General features: G+C 37.7%; 1 protein-coding gene across 2 annotated transcripts in view; it reads left to right on the forward strand.

The window, feature by feature from the left end:
* Positions 1-19997, forward strand: part of LOC110156156 (contactin-associated protein-like 5) — a 73799-nt gene that overhangs the window by 26309 nt on the left and 27493 nt on the right. For both annotated transcript variants that reach the window (XM_055149598.1, XM_055149603.1), the window contains exons 5-11: positions 2867-3010; positions 6614-6887; positions 9614-9757; positions 10349-10508; positions 14015-14121; positions 14939-15058; positions 16180-16380. In XM_055149598.1, the coding sequence (XP_055005573.1) occupies positions 2867-3010; positions 6614-6887; positions 9614-9757; positions 10349-10508; positions 14015-14121; positions 14939-15058; positions 16180-16380 (1150 nt within the window). The remainder of the gene's footprint in view (positions 1-2866; positions 3011-6613; positions 6888-9613; positions 9758-10348; positions 10509-14014; positions 14122-14938; positions 15059-16179; positions 16381-19997) is intronic.

Raw genomic sequence — 19997 nt, forward strand, 5'->3', positions numbered from 1 at the left:
ACTGTATTAAATAATATTGGACTATAGAATGCTGTTATGTCATGTGAAACAGCAACTGGTGAGACTGAGCCTTTTTTTTTTTTTCCAGTTTTTTTAAACTGCCAAGGAGCATGGTGATAGGTCATTTGTATTAACATCTAAATATGGTTTGTGGAACTTTAGCTTGGACAGACTGATCGAAGTTTTCTGTGTCATGTCCTGCTGTGCTGTGTGTTGGCTAAATACTAGGATCTACTGTAACATTTAGATTTTAATTCTAGCTAAAAAGAATCTTTGTCAGACTCTTAAAATCACCTCTTGCTGCGTGTTCTCTCAGCAGTGTATGTCCAAAGTGAAGGCTAAAAGCACTACTTTGGATGCAGTGTTTATTACAGTGATGGGTGAAACAAGTCCTTGAGTTTGTGCACAAAATGCTCTAGGGCTTCTATTGTCGTTGTTCAGTTATGTAAAAGCTAAATACACACTCTGAATTAAAGTCATTGTATATTTAGGCTTCTCTGTTGTGTTACGTAGTTTGTTCGCTCACAGTTGTTGCTACATTAAATAACTGGCCACTCTTTTAGCTATACTTCCTTCATCCTTTTCTCTTATACTAACTCACTTGATACTCTTTATTTATTACATACAAAATAGGGCTGCAACTAATGATGATTTTGCTAAACCAGTAAACTCTTCTCTTGATTAATTGATTAATTGTTTAGATTGTAAAATGACTTTAACTATTGAATATTTACTCAATTTCACTGAGATTGAGCTAAAAAGATGATGCTTGAGGCTTTCTTGATGGAGACCAGATAACGATTATTTGATTAGTAAAGTTGTTGATGATTATTTCTATTACTGATTAATCAGTTAACTTATTTCAACCATAATCCAGAAAGTTCCATTTTTTTTTTTTTTTCATATTTTGGTTTGTTTTCCCAGGATAGTGATTATACATGTTTTTAATCATTTGTTGCACACTGTATGTCGCCTCAACACATGTTCAAACCATCTCACCATCTGGTCTCTCTGGCTTTTTCTTAAATATTAGATAATAACCTCTAAGAGATCACAGACCATTTAGAATCTTCGGTGCATCCAAGCCAGAATAAAGTAATAAGTTCATTTATAACTTAACATTTAAAAGTTATTGCACAATATTGGTGTGGTGACAATCCCTGAATAGAAAAAAATGAAAAGAAAAAGTTACGGTATTACAAAAAAATATTAATGTTTCAAGTAAAAATGAAAAACCTTTCTTAACCTTTTGATTCTGAACACAGCAATTAACTGTTAGAGTGCTTGTGACGCGTTAGACTCCTAATAAATAAAACATTGTTAACAAAATTATGCTAGATATTATTAAAAAATCTCACCTAGCAGGCAGCACATACAACATACACCAAGGTGCTTCCATAACTGTTACCTAGCAACCACCAGCACCACCCCTTGCTCTTCAGCTTCTCCGCCTGCTGCCCTCAACTAGAAGATACAGGTCCCGACAGGTCAGAACTACCACACTGACCAAGAGCCTGCATCCTCCGGCCCCCCTCCCCTCTCCGCCTCCCTCTGGACAATAACCACACTCACCAGTACAATGCTTTGAACTGAACTTTGCATTGTTGTATAATGACAAACAACTCCACTTATTAGCATATCAGCCACTGGCCTTAAATCTCCAGCCTAAACCGATATTTTGTTTTGGTCAATCTGCTGCCTAACAATACACACACAACTTTATGTCAACACTTTAATACACAAAATATGACTACGCAGCTCTCTTACAGATCTGTGGTTTTGCGTACTTTGTGGAAAATAATGAAAATTGGTCCAACATATCAGCCCATAAATATCGGCAGAGCTTTTCAGCGATCCGTTGCTCCAGATTCTAAACAACCAGTATCGGCACCAGCCATGAAAAACCCATATCAGTCAACCTCTAATATCTAACTATATGTCCCTGTGATGCACTTTAATTCTGATCTGCCCTTTATGCTGCGGCAGACACTGTTACTGTTTATTGCATAGGCTGAAGTTTTTATTGTGTTTACACTGGGGTTATTAATGGGGTGATGGGATGGGGTCTTGCACCTTTGGTATTGCACTTTACATCAAAACTATGCAGTGCGTGATGCTCTAAACATAATTTTGTTTTTTTCCTATGGCAGTGACAATACAATCTTGAATCTGAAACATCTTTATTTTGTTAAATGATAGGGGTGTAACGATATTCAAGTCCCACGATACGATATTGTCACGGAATGAACCTTACCGTACGATATTTATTGCGATATCATGGGATATCTATAATATAATCTATAATAACAAGACTGACATTATAAAATGCTTTGACCAGTCATTTGGTGCAACATTTATTGTCATATTCGAGGAAAGTAACAATATCCAAATCTCACAGTACAGTATTATCATGATATGCATCTTATTGTATGATATTTATTGCGATATTTTGAAGAGGCTAATAGTTAAAGATGGGACACTTTTTTGCTTTTAAAATACCTTGACAAGATTTTGGTGTGAATTATTTCTGTCATAATCCCAAGAATTCAAGTAAAAAACATATTTCTTCATGTCTGCACTGAAATGAATCATGGGATATGTAGTTCTCTATGTTTATACGCTGTTGCTATAAAACCATGTGATAAAACCATGCATTTACGCAAAGAAACTTGTGATTCGATATATTGTGACAGCCCATAATATCATTGTGAGACTTTTGACGATATGATACCACGACATTTCGGTTATTGTTACATCTCTATTAAATGAAGGTTTAAACGTCCAGAAAAATGTCATTTGCAACTATTATTTACATGGTGGTACATTATATGTATTGTCTTTATGTGCTATGTTTCTGTGCTTGCAGCTGAGTTTTGGTGGCATTCCTCTGCCCGGTAAGCCTGGTACATTCCTCCGAAAAAACTTCCACGGCTGCATGGAGAACTTATACTACAACGGGATCAATATCATCGACCTCGCCAAGAGACGCAAGCCACAGATACACAGTGTGGTGAGTTTGAGTCCACATGATAACATCTCCACTGTCCGAGCCGGGTTACATATCACGATGTGTGCACTTTGAGAGCTCCTTGAGGGCTCCTTCTGCCTGCATCCATTTCACTTCTAAAATTCAGCCAAGCTTCCTTTTATGATCGTCCTCCAAGTGTAATGAATAGATTTCCATACCAATTTTCCAACAGAAAATATTGTGTTATTATGAATTAATTTAAATAAAAATGCATAATGAATGTATTGTAAGAAACTCAATTCATTTAAAAGTGCACTATGTAACTTTTTGTTTGGAGAAATGTCATTTCTTTGCCTGGAATGTTCCACAGTATGGCATTAAACAGTTCTACCTTATATTTATTGAATTACAGGTAGTTTTATAGCTCAAAAATGCCTAGAAAAGAAGGTCTCCATGATGATAGAAAGATGTAATGCCATGCTATGAAACATTCCAGACAAAGCATTAACACCTCGTGGAGAAAAGCATTTGATGGACTCTCCACCAGAAAAGCTGCTCAATGCACCTTTGAAGTAGAGTTTAAGCCAGCAACACTGTGCCAATCTCTGTCTGCTTAGACTTGTTGGTATGTTCTATCTTGAGCTTCTAAGTGTGTTATGTTTTATTGCACCACGGTATACCTTATATAAGGAGTTAAAGGTTAATGCACAGTGCTACATGATCCTTCATGTACTGTATGGAAATTGATTTAGAGATTTGAAAAAGATACACGTATAGGAGGACAGGATGCATTTTGTGCTGTTGAACAAAGATTGGATCTGTTCAGTACCTATAGAAGAGTTTCAGTTTCAATGAAAACCAAAGATACACAGTACATAGGAACAACAATTAGCAGTCAAAAAAATATAGACAACTCTTAATAATAATACTGCGCATTAATTAGCCTAAATAAATCATGAACAAAAACTTAATTCAAAATGAACAAATAGTATATAAAATAATGATTATGTTTAGTATATAATCACTACACTTATAAGACACTGTGTAAATTTTCTGGTGGAGGGTATGCCATCTGTTTATCTCCATGGAGATGTTATTGCTTTGCCTGGAATGTTCCACAGTATGGCATCAAACAAATATATCTTGCATTTAATCAATTATAGGAGTTTTTATTTCTCAAAACTACAACAAAAACATTCATCTGACCTGATCTGACCTGTAAATTGGTCTAGTGATGTGGCTGCCTGTCTCCATGAAGATAGTTTAAATTAAATGCCATACTGTGGAACATTCAGGGAAAAACCTCTACCAGAAAGGTTACACAATGCACCTTTAATTAAGACTTCTAAAACCTAACTCAAGTAGTTACTAAGCCTAATCATTCTTAATAAACTATTCTAAGACCTTTGTTATTGCTATTAAAGTAGTTATTATTAAGTGGTACCAATATATATTATTTCACAATCTTGGAGCTGATTGCAAAGTAAATGTATAGAGTGCCTTGGCATCATTATCTTCACTCCTGTTTGTATTACAACTACAACTGAGGCTGAGATTGCAACAGATGAGAGTAGACACACTCAAGCTGTACACAATCCATTATAGTAGCATTTAATCATGTTAGCATTTGCTGAACTGTCTAAACAGATTACCAACTTTGATTTAGTTTTAACTCTACAAATGACCAGGGCCCAAAGTCATTTTAGCAGCGACATTATCACTAACTGTGAATGGATTGCTTTAAACAGCTCAGCGTTCTCTCACAGAAATCACAGTGACCATTCAAAGTGCCACAAGCCACATCTGATCACACAGACACCTCCCTACCTCTCCCAGTCTGATTGCTGCTTTAAAAAGACTTTTACCGACAGCTGCAAGAGGAGGTGGGGCGAGGGCGGCGGCCATGATGGAGGCTGTAATGGAATTTCAATGGGACACTTTCCCTGAGGTGGAGAAGAAGGGAGTGCGATTGAGAGGCACACAGTGGTGATTGCTTAAAGCTGCCCTAGGCTTAGCACTGATAGGACTGTGACCCCAGCCTTTGGCACATACACCTAATACCACCTCTGCTCTGTGCTAAATTAAACTGAGACATCTGAATGAAACTTTTATTACCTTTTAAAGTGAATGTGTTGGTTTAGGACAAATGTAACCACAAGAAAGACTCCATTTAGTCTGAGTGTCATTAAGACATAACCTTCATGGCTTTGACCCAAAGTCTCTGCAGTACAATTCACTGGATGCACGTACTATATAGAGTGCTATTTTTGAATTCCCATTTCATAAAAAAATAAGCCTGTATGTCCTTATAAATCAATAATGCTGACCTTACTGTCTTAAATACATTCAAGTTACTATTTTAATATGACAAGAAACCAAATCAGATATATCAGAATAACCCACTAGCGTGCGGTCACTTTTGTAGGTAGGCAAGCAGACTTGAAGTGGACATCAATCTTTAGTTGATGATAATTTAATGATACCACTTTTTATACTAACTACATTGCACAGTGTAATTTTTTATAGAAATATTAAATGCATATGCTGAGCTTTAAGAGAAGTCTAGACCTACATAGTTTATTAATATTTGTATGTACTGGACTGTATTTGACACCCTGTATTTGACACATTGTTTATGGGCTATTTGTTTCTTCACAGATTTGCCCTACTCCCACATCTTGTATCTGCAGCTGAACCTTCATTCCTGTTGTTATCTCTGTTATTATTATTATTATTATTATGCATCTAGAAATCATGGGTGACATATGGCAGCTTTACAGATGTGCAATGCACTTGCTACACAAAATGTACATTTATGAATATGTAAGAGATACTAACTAAGATATGAGATACTGACATCAGTGCACTGGTCAGAAAGGTGCACTGGTCAGACAGATGAACTTATAATGCAGAATTTGCAAATGATGACTTGTCGCTAAAAGCTAGTTACTTTTAGACCCAAGTGTTGAAGGTTGGAGCTGTTGTTGTCATCTTCTGCTGCACATGGGCACATACATGAAATCACCTCACATGTCCAATTCCTCCAGATTCCTGTTTGAGTCCCATTTCAGCCTACTGTGTCCTCAGTATACATGTACAATTCTCTAAAACAACTATCTGGCCTCTCCGGTTGGAAAAGAGCATGTAGAGATGTGGAGCCAGGCCTCTGTAGCAGAGCACAACAACAACACAAGTTAATGAGAAGTTCAGAACCGCACTTTCTGCAGTCTGCTCAGTGGCCAGTAGGGTGCAGTAAAGGTGACCTCAGCCATGCTTCAAACAGCAGAAGCTAGCCACAGCTACAGACATGATTTTAGATTTTACTGGTCAAGTACTGCTTGCCTTGATTGTCTGACCACACACCACTGGAATAACATATGGGTTTGCTTGGTTTAAACCAGGATTACACTATTTAACACAAATTTTAAAACAGATTCACTAAGCAAGAACAATTAGGTAAACTTTGTACTAAATAAGGTTTTGCCAGGTTGCAATTCAACTTTGAAACTTGTTCACACTGAATTCCCTATTAGATCAAAGAAATTCAATGATCTGATTAGCTTTACAAGCACTTAAGGGAAAAGAACAGTTCAAATCAAAGTTTACATTCACACTCACATCCTGCCTTTGATTTGCCCTCCTCAGGGGAACGTCACCTTCCAGTGCTCCGTGCCCCAGCTGGGCGCCTGCACCTTCCTGAGCTCCAGTAGCAGCTTCTTGTCTCTCCCGTCACCCACGACAACTGCTCCTCCGGGGAGCTTTTCAGTGCACTTCCACTTTAGGACGTGGAACGCAGATGGGCTGCTCCTATCTGTGCCGCTGAGTCCGGACCCCCAAAGACTGGACCTACGCCTCAGTGACTCTCGACTACTTTTGACCTTGCAGACCCCCGCCAGGCAGAAGTCAGAAGTCTTCACTGGTGAGTACACTCTACTTGCTCATTGACACTTGTAGACTTTAATAATGCATGCTGATACTCACATATTCCATCGATGAGTGCTGCTAATGGTATACCATCAAATATTTATTGGCTATAAATGGTTTTATTTTATGCATTGTAATTGACATTCAGAGGATCATTACTTATTATGTGTGAACTGTGCTGTAAGGTTAACCTGAGTGCAGCACTTTTCTCAAATGGAGTCAGAATTTTTAAGGTGTTGCAATTGAGATATATGGGATTTTGTTTTGTCCCTTAACATCCAGAGTTGGAATTCTGATGCTGGGTGAAAATGTTTAGATGCACTTATTATGATTAAACTGAGGAAATTTGATGTATGATTTTGACTTTTAATTTATAGTTTTGAAACTTGAGGTATATTTCTGTAACTTTGTCTGGATTTTAATTAAAGGTTCAACAATGAAACCAAGCAAACCTCTCAAGAGTTCATGAGCAAACGTTACACTGTGGAAAAACAAAAGTCATCATAATCTTCAAAAAACGTTTATAGAGTCAGATATTATATTTTATGCATAAAGTAAGGTCAAATGTATTGGCACAATATATATACATGTACTAAATGTCTTTTAAACTTTGTAGATTCTGGGAAGATCTAGCTTGCCATTATTGTTTATTGTGTAAAACAGGTTATAAGGGAAGATGTACATAAACTGAATCTAAAATATATGAAGCCTTTAAACCAGGCATTAATAACATCACTCACCATGTTTACTATATTGATTCACTGTAAACATATCTGAAATGACTAGAATCAGATTTGAGCGATTTTGACTAAGACCACATCGACTATGGAAACTTCCTGGACTACTGAGAGATAGATATAATACCACATGTAATATTAAAGAAAGTACTATGATTTAAGGTTGAAAATTACCTTCTGTTGTTTAAAGAATGTGTGTTTTTCTTACCCTGTGGTATAGGTATTGGTACTGAGTATCAAGCCTATTCCTTAGTATCGCAATCAAGTTTGAAATTTGATCGAAATTGTATTGTGACAGCATTAGTCCACCGACACAGAAATGACTAACAGAGGATTATTTAAATTTAAGCCTAACATCTCCAGACAGCAACAGTACACACATTGTCTGATGTAAATTTACCGGAGGCAACAGACTGGAAAAGGCGAGACAAATGTTTTATTTTGTAACTTGTGGGAGATTTACATACAATACTTGTGGGATTTTTTAAAAGCAAATTAGGCATCTTGATTTGACAAGTTTGGACAGAGGCGAGGGAAACATGACCTTAAGAAGACGAGGATCTCCAAACGCCGCCTGGCAGTTGTCCCTAGAGGCTTCCGTAGTTATTCCATGAAACAGTCAATGGCCTGTATAAAAAACGCCTTTGGCACTAACATCCTTCTGGGATAAAAGAGCTTGCTGTTAGCGACAGGCATCAGCACAGTCTGAGCAAGAATCTCAAGTTTTCCCTGGAGCTTTAGAAAAATCTTTTTTTTTTTTTTTTTTTAGGTGAAAAATGTCCAGCGTGTGGAGTCTGGGAGCTACAGCCTGGCCTCATTTAGATGCTAATTTAGTCTGCGCACAAGTGTGGCTCAGGTTTTTTATCATGCCGTTGTCCTCTTGATAGCTGCGAGGTTAGTTGTCAGCGTTGATTAAAAAGAAATGCCTTTTGGCTCAGATGAATTGAGCTTCCAGACTTCATTGTTTTAGGCCTCGTTCAGAATTGTGCAGAAGAAGATGACTTTAAACAATTTCTAAGAGAACCCATGGAAACTACATTACACTATTGTGATTATCAGGAGACGATTGGATAGTCAGGATTGCCTTCAAAGCAATTGGTATGATGACATTCAGCAGTAACAGTCATTGGAGGAAAAAAAAGTTGTTATAAAAATTCATAACACGCGTTTGCATCTCTGCCCATTATGCGTCATTATGACTTTATTTGTATGTGTGAAGATAAAAAAACAGACAGGCCACAGGTTAAGTGCTCAGATACGTGCTGCACATCTCAAATGGAAATTAGACTATACATCATTTCGTGACACAGAAAGGAAAACATTAACTATATCTGTGAAGTACATTGCACCTTATTCAGATGCTAGCTTTCTGAAAGGCCTTTACCATTTATTTTGTACAAGTTTCATACAGGGATTTATGCAAGTGAATGAAGCAATTAATAAGCTGTTGACAAGAGAAGTGAGAACAAGTGAGTGCAAAGTTGTGCTCATCTACTGCAAGTAGCATATATTTATAAGTGGTTTAATTGGAAAACATGGCAGGGTCCAATACATAAACTAGTAAAAGCAATAGATCTGACTTCACAAACATAGGAGCTGCACACATGGCAATCAAAACCAAAATTGCTTCTTGATTTCTCGCATTTGTCAGATTGCAATGGATTCAAATTACTTGGACGTTTGAATGCCCTGCAACACAACTAAATATCCAGTGTTTTTAATAACTCTCTAAACAAACATTGAAGTGCAGGGGATTTTTGTATTGGCATTTCTATTTAGTTCTTCTTTCATGTGTTAGTGCCCAATAGATTGTTTGCAAATCTAATACTAGCAAAACAATGTAACATAACAGCAATTTATATGATACACATATTGTCATCAGTTACTTGACTTGGATTTCAACACAGTTTGATCAGGATTTTTTCAACACTGCTGATTTAAGTTATATATTTTTTTATATTTATATATTTTGTTTCTTTCGTAGGTCACACTCTGAATGATGGGCTGTGGCACTCTGTACGCTTGGACTCAAAGAACCTGCAGATCACCTTATCAGTAGACAAGGAGCCCCCCTCCACTGTGGAATTATGGGAAAAACTGGAAGTCAAAGGAAACTTCTATTTTGGAGGTTGGTGAATAATGAATAAAGCCCACATAACCTTAATTTAACCTTAGCCCTTAACCTTAAAGTGGGCTCTGTTCAGCCAGAAGAGTTCAGTGATTTGTTTTTAAACAGTAATACATAGACTTATCAATATATGTGTTTGATACATGTTATGTGGGGAGTCGGAGATATGTTAATTCAATTATAATACAGCAAGATAATAAAAATAAACAAACCTGTGATATAAATTCCGTTTCTACATGTACATGTTCAGTGCATTTGTGCCGTACTTGAATTTCAGGCTCAACATTTTCCACCATGTTCACACATTCCTGATAAATTAGTCAGATAAAATTGCCTTTAGGATATTTTCCTCAATATCACCAAGGCTGTGGGGATATATTTCATTGGTAATGATTTAGATGTATTTCTGTATTAGGAGCAGTGTTTGTAATTTACAATGATTGTTTCAGCATGAGTGGCTTTGTAGCCCTAATAGCCCTGTACAATGTGTAAAATAATTAGCTCTTTGTGTTTCCGTTTTGCATGGTAATATTATGTTAATAGAGATTATGATAATGGAGAATTTACATGTGTGCATTTTTCACCACTCAGGCTGCCCCACTGTGGAGTGTCAGCGCACCACTCCAGCCTTCCAGGGCTGTTTGCAGCTTATATTCATCAACAGCCAGACAATGGACCTCAGTCACGTACAGCAAGGGCTGCTGGGAAATTATAATGAGCTTCAGTTTCATACATGCAATATAAGAGACAGGTAAGTTGAGTGAACTTTTATTTGAAGAAATAGAGAAACGGCAGTGAAGATTTTACCATTCAGTCAAACAGTCCTGTGTCAGAAATAGCTGTGTGTGGAGCGGTGTTTGAGCTGGCAGCAGAGTCATTTGTGGCCACATTGTTAATTCGGAGATGACAGGGTGTTGTCTGCACAGCCGCCTAAAAGTCACTGACAACTTGTCCTGGAGAGAAAAACACACTGACAGGATCATCCAATTAAATTGCAACAGGAACTTGGTAACACCATCCCTGGCAGAGGACTATGCTAACAAGCTGCTCCCCACTGTCCTGCATGCCATGCTAACCTCATTACCCTGCACAGCTTTGGGCTCTGTAAACATAACTGACACAACAGTGTGTATATGTCACATGCAGAGGGAGGAGAGCAGACTGCTGGATGTGCCTGCAGGCCACTGCTCTGTTGTCACATTCACATTACCTGTTTTCAGCACAGACGGCTCACTGTCATTGCATGGGCAGCACAACATCTGTCCTGTCACTGGGCTAAACCACACTGATGGATGGAGAGAGATAGTCTTTTATGTGGGCACAGCTGAGTAATAGGATATATTTTATAGACATTTACCCTGTTGTCAGTTTGTGCCACACCCAAGCCTAGACAGAGAGACTGTAGTTCCAGAACAGGCCTCGATGTAAAACCTTCAGCAAACCATGTAAATAACTGAACGCTGAGGCATGGTGCTTTGCTGTGGCAACATCAGAAAGGATAAGACAAAACAAATATAGTTTTGAATGAACAGGCTGTAATTTTATGGCATGTGATGAGTCAAGAATCATGTCACCATAGCAACTGAGGGTTCAGTTACACGTTTGAAGTGGTGCTGAAAACAGATAAAATGAAGTACCATATGGATCTGAGGCTTTGAAGGGCACTTCAGAGACAGCCCTATTAGAAAGTCCGTCAAACAGTCTGTACCTTATGTTTGAGGGAGTCAAATTAAAATATAACCAAAATTTTAGCATGTGGTCGACAAAAGTGTTGCTAAAATTCTTTATGGGCTTGGGCCGAGAGCTATTTCAACAGCATCTGTTCAAAGATCTGTAACCTAACCCTTTCACATCTGTGCCAAATGTACAGACAGAGAATAAAGACTCAGCTTCACTCTTCTCTATCTTGTGGCACAAGATCTTGTCACATATAAAAGTTTCTCATCGCACCATATGCCATCTTTTTTTTTTTTTTTACATACATACCAAATCCTCTCATATATCGGTGTGTTCAGACTTTTGACTGGTCATGTACATATGTTTAAACAGCACAGTCAAAAGTTTGGTGTCCAACTTTTGACTGTGCAGTGTGTATATTACATATATATTATGCTTTGATTTCACCAACATGCTTTTTGTCTGGTACCAACAAGCGTAATAAATATGAAGCAATATCCCACCCCATATGGTTTTGCACGTACTTTCTTGGGAGCAAAAATTATTCTCTCCAATCACTGCCTGGAATATAGAGTCAATATTGAAAAGCAATTACCATTTTTTCATTAAGTAAAAAATAAATTAACTCCAGGTTAATTGTGTTATGTAAAGTGAATTGAATTTTCACACTCCAATGCTCTCACCCCTCACACTGTCAAAACTCCCCATCAGTCTTTGGGGGTCTACCAGTTTCCATTGTATTTTACGTTCTGTAATAAGATCTATTGATTAGACCACAAATCTTCAAACTATGAATACCATTGACCAACATGTGAACATATATTTATAGACTGAGCTAGAAGAATATTCCCTTTGTTCAATTACTGTCTTTATGGTAGATTGTGCTGATATTTTACGAGCCATAAGTTCGACCCACAAAGCAGAATAGCTTTGATGGTAATTAAACTGGTGAATGCAACCTTATCCGTGTTTTGCGGGCTCCACTGCAGTTAATAGGTGAGAGCTCAAAGTGTATGAAATTATAGATGCACGCTTGAAAGGCCGGCAATTATGTGTAACTCAAGTAGGCTTGAGGAAGGGACTATTAATCAACCAAGTGTGGTGTGGACTTTCTGTGAAACGCTTATTGTGGCGAATATCCCATAAACAGGCTGAAGGTGATGGGGAAGACTATTTTTAGAGGGACAGAGACAGATATGTCAGCTCGTTCAATGGTGACAAGGGCAGCCAGTATAAAGTCCCATTTTCCATGCTTTTGGGTGCCAGCGTCACAAACACATAATAAAGACACAATGACTTTTTTACGATGAGGGCCCAAGCCAGGGTTTACATCACAACAAAAAACAAGTGAGAGGAGCCATTGGGATGAATAAATAAACAGACCTGTGAATCCAGTAGAAAAGGTCAAAACATTTTAACAGTGGTTTTAATCAAAAATTATCTTTATATTGCTGTCATTCACCTCCAGCATTGATTTATAACATTTATTATTCATTTTGGTAAAAATTTACAAAATTAAAATGCTCCTGCTGTCATCATCCCATTAACATTTATAACCTTGAAGCAAACACAATGTTTGAGTTGTTCAATTCCCACAATACAAGTGTTTACAAATACCAAATTAATTATATTCTTTGCTGCTGGCAATTAGACGTTTCTAACTAAATAAGCTTCAGGGTGCTACAGGGGATGGCAGCTAATATAAAGTGTTCAGGGAAGATACTTAATTTTTGGTACAGCTGCTAAATGCTGTCCAAAGAAATATAGCTTGGTATTGCCTGCTTGGACCTATAGAAATGTTGTATTATTCGTATAAGCTTCTGTGTTTGTAGCAGTGAATCTAACAAAACATGGGAGAATAAGGCACAGTTGTTCAAGTCAGATTTAAAGGGCCCATATTGCGCTATTTTCTCATCTATGTTATAAAGCTGTTTCCTCATCAAAAACATACCTGGAGTTGTTTTTGTTTCATTCATGTTTTTGAACTCATACACATTTACTAGAATCATTTGGTTGATTACAGTCCTGCAAATGCCTGTCTGAACTAAAGGTAAAAGTTAGTCTTTTACTAGAAAACTACCACTACATGACATCACAAGGTAGAAAAGAGCATTTTGAACTTTGGAGATGTAGACAAATAATGAAGGGTTACTCAAACATGTAAACAAAAGAACAACTCCAGGTATATTTTTTTAGGAGGTAACAACATTATAATATGGCCTTAAGCTCACGAGAGTTAATTTTGTGTAATATAGGACCTTCAAGACCACACACATCAAATGCATACTTTAACACACACTTAATGGGGAGTTTTAAACACAAAGTTTAAGCAAGGCTCTGTGAAAAGGTGGTGCTTTGAGCAGGTTCTGTTGAGTTTAGTGACAGATGGTTTAAGGAGAGAGGTAGGTAGGTGGGGCTTTCTCTCATCCCTCTACTCTACAGCGCTCCTTCTGTTAGTCTGTTGGTATGTGCATACCCATGAAAAGTAGTGGAAGCATCTTTTGTGCAAATTCATGCGTATACAAAGTGAACTCGGTGTGTGGCTCTATTCTTCAGTCCTGCTCCTCTGTCTCGTCCCAGGTGTCTGCCAAACCTGTGTGAACACGGTGGCCGCTGCTCTCAAACGTGGAGCTCCTTCTCCTGTGACTGCTCTGGAACGGGGTACTCCGGCGCCACCTGTCACAACTGTGAGCGTTGCACTTCATCACCTCCTCTCCTCCTTGCTCCCTTCCCTGGATATACATGCCCTTATCCACTCTGCCTTAGTGTTACATGAATCAGCATCAGATGTCTTCACCTGTCTCCCTCCCAGACACACTTTTTTAGTCAATGCGTAGAAACAGCATGTCACTACTTTCTACCTGACACAGCCTTAACATCACCAGATTCTTGCTTTTAAAATTTCAAATCTATTTTTTGCCATGACTTTCCACTGACTTTGCATGTAGTACGTTTTTTCCTTGCGGGTGTCATTTTTTTGACTTACTGCACCCCTTCTCTCCTTGATATGCACAGTGGAGACAGCTGCTGGATTTGGGTGCCCCAGAATACTGATTTCTTGTTTATAGGCTTCCAAACGCTCTCCCATTTGCAAGTCAGAAGAGTGTCTCTTGAATAGAGTACAAGCAATTTACTCAAAAACTGCTCTGATTAAGATTCAGTGTTGCAATTTTGACTTACAGAAAGCCCAATTTTACCTTTTTATGTGCAACTGATTTCGCTTTTGGGTAATCATCTGTATTTAACAGAATCTATGAAAAAATACTTAGTGACAATGTGGTTGTGATAATGTTTTATTGAATTATTATAGCAGCACTAAAGCACGCTGTACCTAGTAGCCAAAAATTGCTCTTAATATGTTATTATTGCTAAATACTTTACTTGATATCTATTAGAGTTAGCCCTTTGTTTTTTGTTATTTTTTAAGAGTTGCAATATTTATTTACAAAAACTTAAAACTTTACTTTTGTATCTTTGTTTTGTTTTTTTTGTTTTTTTTCGCAGCCATCTATGAAGCATCTTGTGAGGCATACAAACTGATAGGCAGCTCATCTGGCTTCTACTCCATTGATCCTGATGGGAGTGGTCCCCTGGGTCCTGCGCAGGTGTACTGCAACATGACAGGTGAGACAGCATTACTCCAGGTGTCATCACTTCTTCTTTTACTCTTTCCAACTTTGTGGAGTTCAAAGTCCACTGTCCACTCACTTACACTATGAGCTGGATTGATCTGAACCACAACAACTTTCTAACTTTCTGTCCACTGAGAAATCATAATAGTCGCCCACACACAGTTTCTTAGCGATGATATGCTTGGTGATGTGTGAACTTGATAACTTTTAAAAACGTCCATACTGTTCTATATTTTCACCACATGCCATTCACGGCCATCCAATTTCAAAAAGTGCTAAAAAGTTGGTGCGAGGAGGAGAAGTGATGGTGCCATTGAGGTGTAAAGGCAGGATTTACTCAGTGACATCCCAAGGGCAGGGGGAATGGACAGTCTCATCAAACCACTCTGTTCAAAGTGGAGGACTTTTCACCTGGCCAATGACCAAACTTTAAAATGGATGTAAGCACTTGTGATAAGGTTCTTTGTTATGTGCCCAGACATACACTATCCTTTTGCTGGGCAGTTGGGGGTCAAGGGCATGGGTCAAAAATTGTGTATCATATGCTTGCAGATTCGAAAAACAAGAAAAAATTACTAAAAAACATTCAATGCCAGAGTCTGCGATTAGAATGAGACACAAAAGTGTGTGCGAGCATAGAAGTATAAAAATATAAGCACTTTCTCTGAGCAGTTTTGTTTTTCTGTGCTGTGCTTGGTTATGGCTCTGGGCTAAATCAGTTCAAAGGTCTTCTGGTGTGTCTTTTTAAACCTGCAGCATTATGCCTTGCTCAGATTGCACGTGGAGCTACTGAGGCTGCTGTGTCAGGCCCATATTTTTAAGAAGTGCAACTCATGTGGAGAGCACTGCTGTGCTCTTGTGGTCACAGGCTGTGAACGCTGCACTCGCGGGACCTCATCTTCAAGAGAAAACTAACCATTTATATAGGAAAAGAGGGCTGTCGCACAGTTGCATGGAATTAGTGTAATGTTTTGCAATGTTTTTATTCAGTAAACTACCAACATGAAGTTCTTTTTTTCCTTTTACCACCATTACACTACAAATTATTAGTTTAGATAGTTTAGTTATTTTATTATACTTTGGAATAATATATTTTATTTACTTTTATTTCAGAGGAAAGAGTGTGGACAGTGATACCTCACAACAGCACTGCTCCTGTCACAGTTCAAGGCTCTTCTGTCCTAAAGCCTCACATTATGAAACTCAACTACAGCACCTCCACTCAACAACTGCAGGCCATCGTCGAGGGCTCTGAGCACTGCCAACAGGAAGTGGTCTACAACTGCAGGAGGTCCCGCCTCTTCAACTCCAAAGGTAAAGTCAATTTTGGTATATTCTCTCTTTACCATGAAAGTTTTTTGCATGTCTTAAAATTATTAACTACAGTAGTTTTCTAAGTACTAAAATTAAATAAAAGAAGTTGTACACTCAAAATATTAGCTGTATTGAAGCTTCAGCCGTGCATTGTCATTGTCTTCTTTTAATGTGTTTATAATGTTAAAGAAGGCATCCAATGCAAATGATGTCTGCTATAGTTATAATCTATGATACTCGTGCATCATTATTTCCCTGTTCCTAACTGTAGCACTGATATCCACTTGCTCCTTTACAATATTTAACTGAAGTAAATGTAATCACAACAGTGTGTGGGAAGATGAGAAGGGAAAACAATTAAAGCATGGTTAAAAGCTCTGAAAAGTCGATTTTGCTTGATGTCTCCTTTAACAAAGTATACTTTTTTTCATTGTGAGGTCATCTGTTACTGACACGTGAGACTATAATGAAGGAGATGTCTGTGCTAATGATGGTTTACATGGTATTGATTGATGTCTACAAATAGCTGCAGCCCCTGTGGTCACTCTAATGACCGGTGCCTTGGCGTGGCTCATGACCTTCATCGACTTTAGGCAAGCACTAATCCTGGCTTTGTTTCTCCTTTGGAGTCAAAAGAAACACGTCGAGCTTGTTTTAATTGTTACTTCTGTCATGGACATTGTGACTGCTTGGCTTTGTTGATTAGTTGTTTTTAGGTCAGATAGTGTTGTGAAGGCCTGTAATTAGGATTGCTTACTAGTGAGATATGTTAAAAGAAACAGAGGCAAATTAAAGAGACACTTTATCTTTATTTGAAGTACTGTGATTGAATTTGGGCTTTATGCTTTCAAATCAGGATTCAGTACATAATGCACAAATTAGGGGGCCTATATTGCCCAAAATCAGCTGTTATAATGTTGTTACCTTCTCAAAAACATGCCTGGAGTTGTGTTTTGTTTCATTCACGCATGTTTGAGTACTTCTTTATTATATCTCAAAATCTCAAAATGCTCTGTACCACCCTGTAATGTACTGAAGTGGTAGTTTTCAAGTTAACAGCTGCCTGAAATCATCAAAATCATGATTCTAGTGAAGGTGTATGTTTAAATACACACTGGAGCACTTCCTGTTCCACACGACATCACAAGGTGGAACAAAGTGAAACCAAACACAACACAACTTTTGATGAGGAAATAACATTATAACATAGATCAGAAAATAGCATAATATGGGCCTTTAAACACACTCAGGAACATTAAAATTTGAGAGTTGATTATAATATGAACTGCTAAACGAATACATGTTTACTGTACTTGTTTACTTGTTTAGGTCTAAATTACAGGAAGTTTTGTTTTGGTTTCAGAAAGGTTTGGGTGTTTTGTTTGTGAAGGATATTTATTATCAAAATAATTGCAACTTTTGATTTGATAATATGATAATTGCCGTTATTCAGATTTCAATTTTGATTTGATTATTATTAACTGCACAGCCCTATATACAAGGATACATGAATAGATACAGAACGTTTTAATCATTGTGGGATATAACTGTTGACTTCCACAGTGTCATTTATGTTTTCGAGTTGTAACTTGTTGAGTGTGTTTTTATCTGCTATGTTGACAGAAAGGTGTGAATGCTATTTTCCCCTGATGTCTGATTGCTGTCTGTACAAAGCTTTAGCAAGTTTCAGCTGAAGGCTACTTGTCACATCTGCTTTACTTTGCTGGATAGGTAAACATTACATCTGACATCTAATCCTTTGTTTTATAGTGTTTACTTCTTGACAATAGGACTTATATTATGTAAGGATTTTTGTTGTTGAATTGGGCACTTTTGTACACCAGAGTGAACAGAGAGCTCCTGTTTCATTCTGCCATTGGAAATCCTGCACTTTTTGATTAGCTCTGTCTTTTTGTTGGATTTAACAGCGTGATTCAAGTTCACCTTATCATCCTTTTATGTTATTTGAGATCCTCAGACTGAAAATGACCAATTGTTGGCTTTGAAAAGCACAGGGGGAGGCAAATGTAGGACATCCCAGCCCTGTGTGGTTACCGCCGAGATCTTATTTTAAAAACGTGTGATAGGGACAGGATGACAGCTAGAATTTGGCATTAAATAAAAGAAAAAAAATGTCAAAAAGGTTTAGAGGCTTTGCAGGGTTTGTTAACGCAATATTGGTTGTCACTCAAGGACATTTTGAAGATCACTATGCACTTAACTATAGTATTGGTGTTATACATTTGTAAATTGTGCTGTTATGTTTGTACAATTTTACTATAAGGCTGTTAATACAAAGTTGGATCAGAGCATTGGTCAAAGCAACCAAAATCAATCTTGATCATTTGTCTCATCTAACTTTATGGTTATGGCATATACTTTATTGAGTAAATTGGTCACCTGCATTGGATCCATTCTTCAATGCTGCAGGGGAAACATGTGAGGAGGAGGCACCCATCTCCACTTTTTGAGCCAGGTTTTGTCAAGTGTCTTCCTCAAAGAGTCAACAATAGTTAACATCCAGATTAGTGGCTCATCTGTGTAACACTGAGAATATAAAAAGTATTATATGCAACATTTTGAGGACTTTTTTTTTTCCATTTTATAGATTTAATATTTTATTTTATATAGTTAATCGCTTTGGAACCTGTCCTAATTTCTCACCATTCTCTCAAACCCATCAGTACCTGTATGTGTGTGTGCAAGATGGCCATTTAAGATTTCAAACATACTTTTTTCCTGGTTACCTCTGGCTGTTGTAGAAGATGTGAGCGAAATGATAAAATGCTGGCCCATAAAACAACAGGGGGTGTCAGGTTTTTAATGTGGACATTGACATCACAGTGAGATGTATGTATTTATTTTCTCATTGGTTCTGCCAATATCTAGACGTCTGACCTCCAATTCACAAGTATTGATTGACATTTCTTATTTGTAAACCCACGCATCGTCTGAGTGGAGTCCTAAACCAAGGCTGTGGTTGGTACAAGGACAGGCAAGGACGCAACGGAAACTCAAGTGCTATCTGTTTTCTTAGTTATTTACTTTAGGGCTATAGCTAAAGTAACCCCTAATTGGTCCTTTTTATAAATACCAAATCTTCAACTTATTCACTCACTTCTCCTTTTATGCGGTTGTCCCATTTATCCCATATATAATCTAGATGACATTATTTCTTGACTAATACAAATTTTGAGCAACTAAGACACCATCGGCCAATTAATCAATGAAACAACTAAAATCCTACAGCCCTAATGTACGTACTTTGTTACATAGTAGTGAGCAAAGATTCTTATTTTGATTATTCTTATTCTTATTCTTATTATGTAGCCTATGCTATGTTGCTATGTGCTCCAGAACGTAAAAATCCATATACATATTTTGTCCATTTTACACTTCCTGTTTTTCTGCTTGTTACAATTAGTGGTCACAGTTGGCTGATGCCTGTCCACCTCATGTGTGACCAGTTAGTAACACAGCTGACCCAGAGGCGCTCAGTGGAAACCTTTAACTCTCACATTCATTTAACCATGGCCAATTTGCATTCACCAGTTTTCCAGCAGCACATCTTTGAATGCAAGGAGCAAACAGAGTAAAATGTTGACAAGAGCAGGCCA

The sequence above is a fragment of the Boleophthalmus pectinirostris genome, unplaced genomic scaffold, assembly GCF_026225935.1.
Source record: "Boleophthalmus pectinirostris isolate CB_2022bp ecotype Guang Dong unplaced genomic scaffold, ASM2622593v1 HiC_scaffold_1, whole genome shotgun sequence".
Classification (NCBI taxonomy): domain Eukaryota; kingdom Metazoa; phylum Chordata; class Actinopteri; order Gobiiformes; family Gobiidae; genus Boleophthalmus; species Boleophthalmus pectinirostris.